The 15556-nt window shown below is 31.1% G+C and overlaps 5 protein-coding genes and 2 pseudogenes across 7 annotated transcripts, besides 1 other annotated feature; 3 read left to right on the forward strand and 4 right to left on the reverse strand.

Annotated features, from left to right (window-relative positions):
- Nucleotides 1-222: 222 nt before the first annotated feature.
- On the forward strand, nt 223-950 carry TVAGG3_0936930 (ER membrane protein complex subunit 2 family; the record flags this gene model as incomplete). The annotated part of the gene is made up of 1 exon (XM_001329403.1): nt 228-935. The coding sequence occupies one exon, from the start codon at nt 228-230 to the stop codon at nt 933-935; it is 708 nt and encodes a 235-aa protein (XP_001329438.1).
- A 1717-nt stretch (nt 951-2667) lies between these two features.
- Nucleotides 2668-3970: a mobile genetic element.
- TVAGG3_0936950 lies at nt 2748-3874 on the reverse strand (annotated as a pseudogene). The gene has a single exon. A coding segment is annotated over exon 1 (1127 nt).
- A 59-nt stretch (nt 3971-4029) lies between the features above and the next one.
- Nucleotides 4030-5508, reverse strand: TVAGG3_0936960 (annotated as a pseudogene). The gene has a single exon. A coding segment is annotated over exon 1 (1479 nt).
- Nucleotides 5509-7888: 2380 nt separating this feature from the next.
- Nucleotides 7889-8857, forward strand: TVAGG3_0936970 (uncharacterized protein; the record flags this gene model as incomplete). Its single annotated transcript, XM_001329400.1, has 1 exon — nt 8366-8521. The coding sequence occupies one exon, from the start codon at nt 8366-8368 to the stop codon at nt 8519-8521; it is 156 nt and encodes a 51-aa protein (XP_001329435.1).
- Nucleotides 8858-9268: 411 nt separating this feature from the next.
- TVAGG3_0936980 (uncharacterized protein) lies at nt 9269-9781 on the forward strand (the record flags this gene model as incomplete). Its single annotated transcript, XM_001329399.1, has 1 exon — nt 9285-9713. The coding sequence occupies one exon, from the start codon at nt 9285-9287 to the stop codon at nt 9711-9713; it is 429 nt and encodes a 142-aa protein (XP_001329434.1).
- A 546-nt stretch (nt 9782-10327) lies between these two features.
- TVAGG3_0936990 (positive regulation of translation initiation in response to endoplasmic reticulum stress) lies at nt 10328-11922 on the reverse strand (the record flags this gene model as incomplete). Its single annotated transcript, XM_001329398.2, has 1 exon — nt 10369-11922. One exon carries the CDS (start codon nt 11920-11922, stop codon nt 10369-10371), a length of 1554 nt encoding a protein of 517 aa, XP_001329433.1.
- A 376-nt stretch (nt 11923-12298) lies between these two features.
- On the reverse strand, nt 12299-14411 carry TVAGG3_0937000 (calcium-binding protein family; the record flags this gene model as incomplete). The annotated part of the gene is made up of 1 exon (XM_051252784.1): nt 13978-14406. The coding sequence occupies one exon, from the start codon at nt 14404-14406 to the stop codon at nt 13978-13980; it is 429 nt and encodes a 142-aa protein (XP_051078358.1).
- Between the last annotated feature and the right edge of the window lie 1145 nt (nt 14412-15556).

Here is a 15556-nt window from a genome sequence, read left to right on the forward strand (position 1 = left end):
CATCATTATTCCGATGAGAAGTATCCTCAAGAGTTATAATATGTAATCCATTCATTTGCATAGATTATACTCCATATATAATGAGATGTTTCAGTTATTTGGCTTAATATTAGAGAAATAGAAGCCCAAAATGAATTTCTAGGTAATATGGATAATTTACAGTAAAAATATGATGTAGAATATTTTTTGGATTCTGGGGCTGATTTAGTTCTAAAAAGTGACAGCAAATGGAGTTCGAACAAGAGATACAACGTAGTATAGGTTTCAGGAATGAAGCATTAGCTGATAAACTTCGTAATGTTGATCTTAAACACTTACCTGACGAACTCTTATGCAAGATTGGCATTGTTATGGCTTTATCAAAGAAAGAAGAGAATAATGATGTTGCAAGAACTATTCAAAAGATGCTTGTTAACAAGCATGACCATTCTGGTCCTTTCCAACTCATTAAATGGCTTCTCAAACTTACACAAGGATATGATCGTGATAACTTAGCAGGCCAATTGATAGATTGGTCTGATCACCACTCTGATGACATTCTTTACTCTCGTGTTATACTCTACGTTCACGATAATAATGACCCAATTGAGCAAATTGGCGCATATGTCAGACATCTCGAGATTTTCTACGATGATACATTAGCATGGATAGAATTAGGACACCTTTACATGAAGGAAAAGCTCTACGACCGTGCAGCTTTTGCTTACGAAGAAGCTATCAGCTTTGTCGATGATGATTCTTCATTTTATGTCTACGCAGCCGAAGCTCGCTCGAATATGGATGGCGATGATAATAAAAGTATCGCTCGCAAGCAATTATCTAAAGCTATTTTGCTTGATGAAAAGAATATGAAAGCTGTCGATATGTTAATTGAATTAGGTGGTCCAAATACAGAAAAATTGATACAATATAGAAAATTGATGAATTCAAAATAAAGTTTTTATATATTATTCTTTTTTTTTTAAATTTAGCTTTTTAACAGATGTGAACACTTAAAGTGGGTTGTATCTCATTTGAGAATATGATTTTTTTTATCAAATAATAATTCCAAACTTTGATTTTTTTTTATATCAAATAATAATTCCAAACTTTTTGGCATGAGATTAATGATATATTTATATGATATTTTAGTTGTTTCTTTAAAAGACTTGCCCAATTACTACATTTTTTTTAAATCATATACAACTTCATGAAGCTTTCATGATTTTAACAATAAAATCTTCCCAAAATTACCATCATTTCAGGAATTTGAATTAATTAGATTTCAGTAAAATGAAATTTGTGACTTTAATATTAAAACATATATATTTGATTCATATTGGATGTAAATAAATCATATGACTAAATTATTAAGTTTATAAATTCTTATCAAAATTATTTTATTTTATATGTATTAACATACTTTTAACTTACTATGAGTATTAATATACTATCGTCACTATGATGACTAGCATTACCATTTGTCTGAGAATCCTCTATTGATCCTATATTCATAACAGACAAACTCAAGGTGTAAAGCATAGTAATTTTGAGCAATTGGGTATCCTAAAATTGCAATTTCAAAACAGTATCTCGACAAGTATCTTGACTCAGATCGATTCTTAAGGAACTCCAAGATTTTCAAGAGATTTCTTGCAATATTTAACAAATGATAAGAATCTTCATTTACGCATCACCACTCGATTGACATGGTTATCATAAAATAATAAGTGTCTTATATCGAAACATTAATACTTTGTTCCATTTGTAATCAGAAGTTCAACTATTTCTTTTCTTTTCCAATTTGCTGATATTTGGAGAGCGGTTTGTCCAAATATATCTTTTTCATTGAGATTTGCACCATGTGAAATAAGAAATTCGGCTGTTTCTTTACTATTCGAAATTGCTGCTTTATGAAGAGCTGTTTCTCCATCTTTATCTTTTTCATTGATATTTGCACCATAAGAAATAAGAAGTTCAATTGTTTCTTTACTATTCAAATATGTTGCTAAATGAAGAGCAGTATTTCCATATTCATCTTTTTCATTGAGATTTGCACCATGTGAAATAAGAAGTTTAGCTATTTCTTTTCTAATCCAATATACTGCTTTATGAAGAGCTGTTTGTCCATTATTATCTTTTTCATTGATATTTGCACCATAAGAAATAAGAAGTTCAACTGTTTCTTTACTATTCAAATATGTTGCTAAATGAAGAGCAGTTTTTCCATATTTATCTTTTGCATTGATATTTGCGCCATGTGAAATAAGAAATTCAACTGTTTCTTTTCTATTATTTTCTGCTGCAATATGAAGAACTGTTTGTCCATTTTTATCTTTTTCATTGATATTTGCACCATGTGAAATAAGAAGTTCAACTGTTTCTTTACTATTAGATCTTGCTGCATAATGAAGAACTGTTGCTCCATTTTTATCTTTTTCATTGATATTTGCACCATGTGAAATAAGAAATTCGATATATTCTTTACTATTAGATCTTGCTGCATAATGAAGAACTGTTGCTCCATTTTTATCTTTTTCATTGATATTTGCACCATGTGAAATAAGAAGTTCAACTGTTTCTTTACTATTATTTTCTGCTGCAATATGAAGAGCGGTTAGTCCATCGTTATCTTTTTCATTGATATTTGCACCATGTGAAATAAGAAGTTCAACTGTTTCTTTACTATAGGGTGTCCAAAGGTGTGTTTAGCACAAACCTGAATACTGCGAATAGAAATAAACAAGTTACATATATATAAAGTTTATTTAAATATAATCACCATTGGATTCAATCACGCGTTCGCAGCGATCGATCCTGGCTTGAAAGACACGCTTTAAATCATCATGAGAAAATTGCTCAAATTGCTCTCTTACAAAATTTTCAAGATCATCTGGACTCGCGAATTCGCGTCCTTCAGCTCTCTTTTTAGCGTGCCGAATAAATAAAAGTCAGAGGGTGCAATATCAGGTGAATAAATTGGGTTTGGAACAACTTTGACATTGTTTTCCACCAAGTAATTCATTACCTTATGACTTTTGTGAACTCTTGAATTATCAAAATGAATTGCAAACTTTTGTTTTTGTTGTTTGGATTTCTCAAACTCATCAGAATTGATAATTTGAGTAAGAACATTGTCAATTAGATACTGAGCATTCATCGTATTAGGTTTTTGAAGAATATCAATTGCGATGATGCCATTCACGCCCCAAAAAACCGACAACATCATCATTGGTGTGTCAATTTTTTTCTTCGGGAATGTTTGCGGATTTTCATCCTTCGGGATCCACATGATTTTGGCTTTTGTTGCATATTGAAACCAAGACTCGTCCCCTGTTACTAAAAAGCGAAACTTCTTGGATTGATACGCACCCAATATAGAGAGGAGCTCTTTCGAAGATTGGACTCTAGATTTTTTTTGAACTGAATTAAGGTTGTGCGGAACCCAACGTGTATACGCTAGTTTGTAGTTCAAATAATTGTGCAGATAATAACTGACTGTTGTACTTGGTATCTTTGTCATCTCCTCTATCCTTCTGAGTGATGCTCTTGGGTCTTCATCTAGCGCTTGAAGAATTGCTTTGATTTTTCTTTGATCCGGCGATTTTTTGTCAATTTTTATGAAGGGCGCCTTTTTGTTCATGAAGTGATACATCCTAACATGATACGTTACAGTGGAATAGCTAGGAGCATCCATACCGAAGCATTTTACCAATGTCGCGTAGATTTTTTTACAGTCTTTGCATTTTTTTGCAAGAGCGAGGATGTTTTCTTTATGATTCATTAAAAAAATGAAAAAAATCCCGCCAAAATTTCCCGCGAAACCGCCTCTTGTCTCAAAATTCATTTTATATACCGGCATGGCGCCAAAATACAACATACTCATCATATACATATATTCATATTTTTTATTATATATTTATAATCAGCATATATCTCCTTTAATAGTCTCATATAGAGCGCTGTGCTAAACGCACCTTTGGACACCCTATATTATTACTTGCTGCAATATGAAGAGCGGTTAGTCCATCGTTATCTTTTTCATTGATATTTGCACCATGTGAAATAAGAAGTTCAACTGTTTCTTTACTATTATTTTCTGCTGCATAATGAAGAGCTGTTGCTCCATTTTTATCTTTTTCATTGATATTTGCACCATGTGAAATAAGAAGTTCAACTGTTTCTTTACTATTATTTTCTGCTGCAATATGAAGAGCGGTTAGTCCATCGTTATCTTTTTCATTGATATTTGCACCATGTGAAATAAGAAGTTCAACTGTTTCTTTACTATTATTTTCTGCTGCATAATGAAGAACTGTTTGTCCATCGTTATCTTTTTCATTGATATTTGCACCATGTGAAATAAGAAGTTCGACTATTTCTTTACTATTAGATCTTGCTGCATAATGAAGAACTGTTGCTCCATTTTTATCTTTTTCATTGATATTTGCACCATGTGAAATAAGAAATTCGATATATTCTTTTCTATTAGATCTTGCTGCATAATGAAGAACTGTTTGTCCATCGTTATCTTTTTCATTGATATTTGCACCATGTGAAATAAGAAGTTCAACTGTTTCTTTACTATTATTTTCTGCTGCATAATGAAGAGCAGTTTTTCCATATTTATCTTTTGCATTGATATTTGCGCCATGTGAAAGAAAGTATTTGGATAAGGATGGAAAATTGAACCTCATTGAATTAATAAAACATTTGTTTATATCATTAGTTTGATCGAAATAAACTAAAAAGGATTCAAGATTATTGTAAATGCCGCAGTATTCTAAAAGGATCTCTATATTGTGCTCATTCATCAAGAACGTAACAAAATCAATGTTGTGTGAAATAATTGCATATTTCATGCATTCTTTATTTGGTGTTTGATATTTCAAACATTCACTCATGATCTCCGGATTTCCTCCTAAAAATGAAAATTCAAGACATGTTTCAGTTATTTCTGATTTAAATTTCGTTCTTAAAAACTTGAAACAATCAACTGCTCCATGGTAACAACATAATTCAAGAAATGAATATCCATTGTTAGAATATGGATATAACTTGCTTTTAAGTCTTTGATCTTTATTAAATCCATCTCTTTCAGTGAATGACATGAATCTTTCTTTGTCATTATACATAATTGCTCTGTAAATTGTATTTTCTGAATGAATATCAAGATTTTCTGATTTTTAAATTAATTCTATACTCTTTGTAAAGTAGATATCCGGAAGATAATGGAACCCTAATTTCCTTTTGTACTTGATAATTATTATATATGAGTTTGATAAGAGAAAAATATGGCTTTATATAGCGATTATTAAACAAAATAATATATAAAATGTCTTGTATAATATTTACAGGGAGAAGCTTCTTTGAATCAATCAATTCTGTTTTGATCATTTTGTAAATCTTGTTTATTTCTTCTTCATTTTCAGTTTTCAGCTTATACAATATATTATATGGGTCGATGTAGTATTTATATATACTTTGCAATTCACTGTATTTATTTGGGTGAGTGTCTTTATCAGACATGAAAAAATTTAAAAGTAACATATTTTTAAATTTACCACCATTAAATTTTACCATATAAAACATCTTTGAAATTCATTGGGGAAAATAAATGTTATATTATATATGTGGGAAAACATGTTATTATGTTTGTAGAAATAGAACAAGAAAAGAAGAAATGACTGCATCAATTAGATTTTCATCCAATAACGTATGTAAACATCTAATTGGATTAACATTAACGGTACATTGTTTTTTGGGCCCACATCTTCTTGAAGGTCCTGGGTATTGTTATTTCTTATTTAAAATAATTGTCCATAGAAAAACTTATATTTGAAATATTGATTGTTGTTTTAATGGTTGTAAAATATTTCTGTAATGAGTCATTTTGATCATATTATTTCTTCTTATTTAACTGAACAACCAGACATTGAATAATAACGCAGGATAAAATAAGCTAACAATATTACAGTTACATTTTAAAAGGGGCTATAATACTTCAATTTGAAATTCAAAATATGAATAGGGATTTTACCATATATTTGAAATTAGGCGTAATATGAAAATCATAACCAAATGATTGATTGATAAAATTTATGAAAATTAAAAAGTACCTTTTAGAAACTTTTCAAAATAAAATCATACCATTCATATTTGGAGTCAACTGATTCAATTTGTCGTTTTTATTTTGAAAATTTCAAAAAAACTAAAAAAAGGAATTATCTTCGCATCATATAGACTGAATTGTGGACTTTGTTTCCATTCCTCCCTCTCCAAATATCAAAAATATATTAGAATATATACAAGATTTACAAGAATTAGCACTGTTGGCAATTAATTATTTTAAAAATTTGTGATTTCAGCAGTTTCAGCATTCTTACTAGTGCCATGCAAAAGTTGGAACTAAATATTTGAATATTCAACGAAACTCAAAAGATACACATACAGTTTCATTATTTTAGCATTTTTGATAAATATTTTGATTAGATATGTATATGAATGGCCTGATCAATAGAAATCATAATACATAAATCGAAATTTTAATAAACAATTATAAGAAAAGCGTGTATCTGGATTTCTTAGCTCATGGATGAGAATGTGATAATTAGCTGTTTCCATTTTTTGATTACAATCCAAGAAAGAAAATAAATGTTAGAACCTAAAACTGACACTAATTTTTTTTGCGTTTTTTCGTTTGACACATTAATGATATAGTAATATTCGTTCAATCAAGATTTGAAATGTTTACAAAAACCAATTCTCAGAATGTGAAACGAAAGAGAAAAAATATGATCACAAAGTTGTGGGTTATGAATAAATCGTATTTTTCGTTATATTGAAAATAAATAATATGAAAAAAATAATGAGTAATACAGAAAAGAGCACATTTCAATTCTAGACAGGAATGAAAAACGATCACATGTTGTAATAAGCTTAATATACGAATGTAAATTCTGAATACCTAAAATTGAGTTCTTATGGAATTTCGCGTGTAGCGCCATTTGGCGCTTCCAATACTGATTCTTTTGGGGTAAGCTAGTTTCTCTTCTATGTGTTCTCACCTCAAGAATCTTATACTCGCCATTTATATGCCACCCTCCCATTGGGAGCTGGGAGGTAATTTTGAATGATTTACATCACTTTTTGAATAGTTTACGAGCGCCCCGCCCACTGGGCGCGGGCGCAAATGATCGTAATCCAAAAATTTGCATAAAACTACCTTAAATCACATTTTTAATAGATATTTGATTAGTAAACATATTAACATGTATATTTAATCGTACAACACATGGTTAATTGTGCTGTAATTCTATCAAAAAATTCAAAAAAAAATTCAAAATTCAAATTTTTTAGGAAAAAATATACTTTTTCTATCGTCTCCTCCCCACCAGTGGGAGACACCGGTGGTAGGGATGCGTTAAACACGCCATTTGACCGGGCGTACATTTTTTTTGTTCGCCCAAAAATTTCGCCATTTGAGAAATTCAAAAATTAAAAATAAAATTTTAATCTTGATTTTTTTATTTTCGTGATTTTTTTGAAACTTACATAAGCGATGAAATACCTTTTTTTTAAGTAATCGTTTATTATATATAAATATATCTTAATAAATTTAATTCCTTAAGGTAGAGCGTGTTCAAATTTAAAATCTCATACAATATTTTCTTAATGGCGTATTTTTCTGAGGTCGCCCAAATAAAGGCGAATTCAAAATTGAGAACTCCAAGGCGTATGGCGAGTATTCAAAATGTACGCCACTTACAAAATATTGAATGTGGATTATCAATTTTTTGGCGTGTTCAATTTCAAATTTTGATATTTATGTTTATTTTATTCAGTATAATGCTAAGAATTAAAATATAAAATTCATAGAATTTTTTCTTTGAAAATATTTTACATTTTTATTAGACCACTCCTAGACTAGTCATCAGGTTATCCTCAGATCATCCTCAGACTACTCCTTATCAGATTACTCATCATCCTCAGACTACTCCTTAGACCCCTCCTCATCAGACTACTCCTCAGATCTTCCTCATAAGACTCCTCCTCAGATCTTCCTCCTGAGACTACTCTTCAGACTACTCCTTAGAGTCCTCCTCATCAGACTAGTCCTGAGACTAGTCCCCAGACTACTCCTGAAACTACTCCTCAGATTATCCTCAAACTACTCCTCGGTCTAATCCTCAGACTCCTCCTCAGATTATGCTCAGATTATCCTCAAACTCCTCAGATTATCCTCAGCCTACTCCTCAAACTCCTCAGTCTAATCCTCAGACTCCTCCTCAGATTATCCTCAAACTCCTCAGACTACTCCTCAAACTCCTCCTCAGATTATCCTCAAACTACTCCTCGGTCTAATCCTCAGACTCCTCCTCAGATTATGCTCAGATTATCCTCAAACTCCTCAGATTATCCTCAGACTACTCCTCAAACTCCTCAGTCTAATCCTCAGACTCCTCCTCAGATTATCCTCAAACTCCTCAGACTACTCCTGAAACTACTCCTCAGATTATCCTCAAACTACTCCTCGGTCTAATCCTCAGACTCCTCCTCAGATTATGCTCAGATTATCCTCAGACTACTCCTCAAACTCCTCAGTCTAATCCTCAGACTCCTCCTCAGATTATCCTCAAACTCCTCAGACTACTCCTCAAACTCCTCAGATTATCCTCAAACTCCTCAGATTATCCTCAAACTCCTCAGATTATCCTCAAACTCCTCAGACTACTCCTCAAACTCCTCAGACTACTCCTCAAACTCCTCAAACTCCTCAGACTACTCCTCAAACTACTCCTCGGTCTAATCCTCAGACTCCTCCTCAGATTATCCTCAGATTATCACTTTACATATATATATATCGATAACTAAATAATTACTTATTATACTTTCTTTATTTTTTTTTAATTTTAAAATAATATTAATATATCTTTCTACGTTTAATGATGAAAAGAGAAAGAGGAGTAAAAAGAGGAAAGAGAAAAGAAAGAGAGAGAAAAAAAAAGAGAAAGAAAGAAAAAAAAGGACGGCGATAATTTTGTATTGTTTTGTTATTCGGCCGAATGGCGGGTACGAAGTAGCCGCCATTCGGCCCCAAAAATGGCGTATTATTCTATTTTTAAACGGTCATGGCGTAAAACCGTCGTATCCCTAACCGGTGGTTCGGGCGGCGCCGCTGGCGCCAAAAAACAGCGCCCATCGTGCCATGTATAATTCATGTAAATAGAAAATTCATTACTGAAGTAAAAATTAATTATGTTTTGAAAAGTTTATTTACAGTCAAAATATTCATCAATCCTCGAATGCATGATGATCCTTATCTCGAAACTGTTGAATCTAAAAGATACAGAGATATCAACGATATTATGTTCTCGAATATTAAGGATCAAGAAGCAATTGAAGATCGTATTATAAAAAATGAGCACATGATCGACGTAGTAGTAAGTTGTTTAGAAAGCCACCATGGTGGAAAACTTACAGTCGATCAGCTCCGAATATATGCAAGGAGTGTTTCCAAGATAATCAATAAAAAAATCGATAGACTAGCTAATAGAAATAGAATGGCTTTACTTTGTTGGTACTCTGAAAATTGGAATGAAATTTACCCTCATCTTAATGAATTCATTCCTTCAAATCCAGAAAATCAAAATTCTTCGGATCATGAACAAAATTTCGAAACAGATAGAGAAGTAGATCCATCTGATCTACATCAATTGCTGAATTACCATTAGAATTTGTCGCTTTATTTTTCGAATTGATTCTTAAATTCCTAGTTGTTTGTAAAAATAAAACTCTTTCTAATACAGCATCAAAGGATTTTATTTTTGCCCGACAAATTAATAGTTTCTTGGCATAAACCGATTTATATTTATTCTGTCGTTAATTAGCCAAATGGAGCATAGTTCCAGTTTCTAATTGCTAAATTATACATAGTATTGTTACGAGTCTTTACAACACAATTATTTTCATAATTCAATACATTTACTCTTGTAATTTATACTTTAGATACAAGATTTATAATATATTTTGCACCAGAAAATTCATACTCCTTCGAAAAGTATATTTTCTACTTTAAATATTGAGTGATATAATAACCCACTTAATATTGGGCCATTATCTCAAATTTATGAGATAATATTGATATTAAAATAATGATTCTATTTTTAACGAAAATTTCATTTTAATTTTAGAATGTTTTATACAATATATGATCGAGCAAAAGTATATGACACTATTCTTTTACCAAAGCTCTATTGGAAAGTTTTGGTGTAAGTAATATAATTTGATTTTAGAAAAATTATGAAATACAAAGATATCATGACAAATAAGTAAAGAAGATATTTAGAATTTTTAATAAGAAACAGAGTATTTTTTTTATTATTAAATTTATCTACGCCTGTTGGCTCTTCCGTTCTGATGCTGAGCTTGTCTCTGAGCCTGCGCTTGTCCAGCCATCATTCTGAATATATCTTCGAAGCCGCCGCCACCTCCTCCTTGGAAGAATCCTCCCTGAGGACCTCCTTGGAAGAATCCGCCTTGTGGACCGCCTTGGTAGAAACCTCCCTGTGGGCCGCCTTGGCCGTAGTACTGTTGGCCGTCTGCATCTGGTGGAGGCTGATTTGGATTTTCTGGATCAACGCCGTTATCGTACAATCTTCTCTTCTGAGGATCACCTAGAACATCCATGGCCTTATTGATCAGCTTCATTCGCTTCTCAGCGTTCTTCTTTTCAGTCTTATCTTGGAATCTGTCTGGATGCCACTTAAAGATGGCCTTTCTGTATGCAGACTTAAGTTCGGACTCTGTGCAGCCTTTCTTGACACCAAGGAGTTCGTAATAATCTTGATGCTTCTCTTTCTCACGAAGTTCTGATGCTTTCTTGAGGCCAGCCTTAGCACGTCTGTTTTCTGGATCAAGGCGTGTAACAAGAGAGAAATCGCTGATGGCGCCATCGTAATCTTCGAGTTCAATGAGAATTTCACCACGATCGCAGTGAACTTCTGTATTATTTGGGTATGATTTGATGATATTGTTGAGGATATCGAGAGCTTCTGTTTGCTTGCCTTTCTTGATGAGAATCTTAACATTAAGAATATCAATAGAAAGAGAAACATGGGAGCTTGGTTTGGCGTATTGCTTTGTAATCTCAATGCATTGGTTCATCAGTTCTGTGGCTTCTTCGAACTTTGACTGACGAATAAGACTTGATGCTTTAGATCTGGCTGAGGAAAGCTTCTTTGTAGCTTTAAGTAATCTCATGCAGTTGTTATTGGTGCTTGAACATTTCTTAAAGCGAGTTTCGGCCAAACCAAGGTCATTCTTCTCAAAGGCGTCACGGCCAATCAAAAGAATGTAACCTGGGTTCTTTGCATCAACTTTGAAGATCTGGCGAGCGAGGTTATCAAATTCTTCACTGTTTCCAATCTGTAAAGCGTTTTCTGCAGCTTTAACAAGATGAACAATGGAAAGAGGAGCAAATTTAAGGGCTTTTTGGTAATGTTCAAGGGCTTCCTTTGGAACTTTGTTCTTCTCAGAAACTTTGGCAGCGTCAATTTGGAATTTGCAAGTTTTTACTGCTTTTAAGAGGGTGTTGTTCTTACTCTTCGTAGCATCATTGAGCGCATCGTCGAGGTTGCCAAGAATTAAGTTGCACTGGCCACGAATTGAGTAAGCATTTTGTTGATCTTTCGGTTGTGCTTGAACATAGTTAATAATTTTCGATAAATCTAATATTGCATCATCATACTGACCTAAGATAAACTTGCATTCACCACGTAACTTGTAAAGAAGAGGATCAGCGTCAATAATGCCTTGATCTTCAATATAATCTGTTGCCACTTGAATGGCTTTGTTATGCTGTCCAGAGCTCATGAATTTTGATATCTTTTCTATGTAATCTACACTCTGACCGAGGTAGCAAAGAAGAGCGAAAACAAACATAAAAATTGATCGTTACCCGGCCAAGTAAAATTTCAATTTTTTGAATTTTTATTTGGTTGGATATTCGAATATCGAAATTTTGGAATGGTCTCATCGGTGAATGAGACCAAACATGATGAAATAATAATCCTAATGGAATATACTACATGCATGACCTATTTTTAGGATTTATAATAAAGAATTTTTTATTGAAATTTCGAAAATCTGAAACCTGATTAATGAAATCATCTCATTTGTATTTATAAATATCATGCAATTTATTGAGCTTCAAAATATTTATGGAATAAAGATATTTATTTTCATTCTATAATTTTTCTTCGTATTTCAACTCAATATCGCAAAAGATTTTTAAAAATTGAAATAGATCTTGAATTATCTGATTTATCTTTCTTATTTCTAAAAAATAACAAGAATTTGAAGTAAATTATGTGTATTTTTATATTTTTAGAGAAGATTTACATTTAGTTTTTCTTTGCAGTACTATGTACTATTGATTTTCATTGATTAAATCATTAATTAGTAAAATAAAATTATCTTCTGTTTCATCAGGGATTTCCATATCTAAAAAATCATCTAAATTAATATTTCCTCTAATTTCAGGGTGTTCCTTCAATACCAAGTAGATAAACTCATGGATATTTTTCAATGTTTCGGAATATTGCGCATTTACGCAGAAATCTATGACTGTTTGTACATCCAAATGACATAAAATCATATTCTGAATATCATAATGCGATAATATATACACTTTTGAAACAAAGTTGAAAATTGTTTCTTTTGCTTCATAACTAGAACTATCTATTTGCGAAATTAAGTATTGTATGATATTTTCAGATATAATAGCGTCAATAATATTTTCTAAAATAAAGTCATGCTGTAATAAAAAATTACAAACAGAAATTGTTAGGTCAATATCATCATCTAGCAATCCTGAAATGATAGATTCTCTTTTTATAAAGTTGGAGAGTATAATTGCATTATCTTTGTTTAGTTGTGATAATGAATTTGAAATCATATCAAATGAAAGAGTTTTTATATGAATATTCGAAGAATCCAAACCTTTTATTATTAGGCGAATGATCCTTGATACTTGAATAGATTGAAACACAAATGGAAATTTGATTAAGATTTTATGGAGAAGTTCATAATATTTGGAGCTTTGATCAGTATGATTAGTTTCCAAGAGTGAAACAAGAAACATTAAAATTGAAAATATTCCAGTTTCTTCGACTATTTCAGATTCGACGGCTAAAGTTAATAAAGAAAGAGATGTATCAATATACTGCTTATTAATTGTTTCTGCAATGTGCAAAATCCATGATATAAATTCCATGCTGTTACTATTAATCTTGAATAAATTTTCAATAACATGTAAAAAAGATCCTGATATACAATTTCCAAGCAATAAATAGTCTGAAAGCAAAGCAATGATTTCATTTTCGTTAAATATCATGCAAATTTCTTTAGTTTGGGTGATCAATTCGAGAAATGAAAATAATGTTTTAAAAATCTGAACTTTATTACATGAATTGTCTTGAACAAGAGCTTTTAGAAGAGCAACAATAACTTCTGAATTATGATTTAAGCAAAATAGTTCTGAAAATTCTTTTGGATTTATAAAAAATAATATTTTCAAGCTATCAATCACTTCTGGAATTTTTATAAGGTTGCTTTCATTGATTATTAGAGATAAGGCATCGAATATTGATGCGAAGATTTGATTATCAATTCTTCCTTGTTGATTTGAGTCATCTACATCTAATTCCGATTTATTTATCTCATTGTTAACGTTTTCTTTATACTCGTCCATCAATTCTTATTTGGATTTTTATCTTTCTGATTACAATGATTCCCTTCAATTAAAAATGAGGAAATCTATATGATGGGATTGGCCAAATATGGCAATAACAAATTTATAGGTAGTATGTATCTAATGGTTTATGTTTTACCCTATATTCTACTACAATATTCTGTGAGTTCTTGCATTATTCAGAAAAAAAAATATTAAGGGTTCAAACATGAATTTGTACATAAAAATATTATTTTAGATTTTATTTATTCAAGCATAGCATCAACAAATTTAGAATAATCGACTTCGTTATTATTGATTTCAACTTTCTCGAGAAGCTGATCAATTTGTTCGTCGGTAAATGGATTCTTAATTTTATGTAATATTTCACGTATTTTATCAACAGGTAATGTTCCGTTGCCATCTTTATCGAAAATTGAAAATGATTCAATAAGTTCATGCTTAACATCTGTATAACGACTGTGATGGTATACAATATACATAAATGCCTTGATATCAATTGTGCTGTTTTCTTCAAGCATATCTTCTATTTCTTCGGGATTTGGATTTAATCCAATAGCGCGTAATGCTTTTTCAAGATTCTCAGGAGCTAGTGTTTTTCCATCCTCACTGAAGCCTTCAAATGACTTTTTGGCTTCAAGAATAATATGCTCATCAATTTCTTCTCCAAACATTTTTGAATAACTTTTGTAAACGTCTGTTGTCAATTAATTCTATCGGTGCTTCGCGCCGATAGAAATAAGACTCTATATCTATTAATATTGGATTTCTATTCCAAAATAAATCAGATTCTTAATTTTCTATTTTTATTCAGAAATTTTAGTAATTCAATGTGAAGCATCTTTGAAAATCAATCATAAACAACAGAATTGGGTGTAACTTCATATGTGTATATGTGAGCTCTTAAGTAAACTTATATTATTACCATTCGCTATTTGGTTGTTGCAAAGCGCCAGCCAAATAACTAAAAATGCACTTTTATATGTCACCACCTTCAAATGTAAGTGTGTTAATATGTTGGATTTATATTAAATTATTGTGGAATGTTTATTCTTAATTAATGAGGAGATTATTATATCTATTGTCAATATAGAATCTCGCGATAGAAAAAGAATTATTTGATATTTGTGGCGCCATGTTCAACTAAGAGATTAGCAATTTTGACACATCTAAGGGACTTTGCATAGCTAAGAGGGCATTCATGAATAATGAGAGAATGCAATAAAACAACGATGAGTATAAAAAGAAAGGGAATTTTGTAAAAAAACAATAAATATGAAAAGAAAGAGAAACATATAATACAATGATAAATGTGAGAAGAAAGAAAATTTTATAAAGCAATGATAAATATTAAAAGAAAGAGAATTCCATAAACCAATGATAAATATTAAAAGAAAGAAAGTGTCATAAAACAATGATAAATATGTAAAGAACGAGAATGTAATAAAACAATGATAAAAATGGAAAGAAAGAGAATTCTATAAAACAATGATAAATAGAAAAAGAAAGAGAATTCTATAAAACAATGATAAATATGAAAAGGAAGAAAATAAGTTTCATGTTAACATCAGCACCATGTTCAACTAAGAATGTGACAATTTTCAGTGATTTCGCATTGATGGCAATAAAAAGAGGGCAATCATTAATAGTGAGAGTATTTCATGATACAATGATAAATATGAAAAGAAAGCGAATGTTATACAATAATGATAAATATGAAACGAATGTAAATTCTGTAAAGCAGTGATAAATATGAAAAGAAAGATAATTTTATAAAGCAATGATAAACATTAAAAAAATGAAAATTTTGAAAAGCAAAGATAA

This window comes from Trichomonas vaginalis, chromosome I (assembly GCF_026262505.1).
Source record: "Trichomonas vaginalis G3 chromosome I, whole genome shotgun sequence".
Taxonomy (NCBI): domain Eukaryota; phylum Parabasalia; order Trichomonadida; family Trichomonadidae; genus Trichomonas; species Trichomonas vaginalis.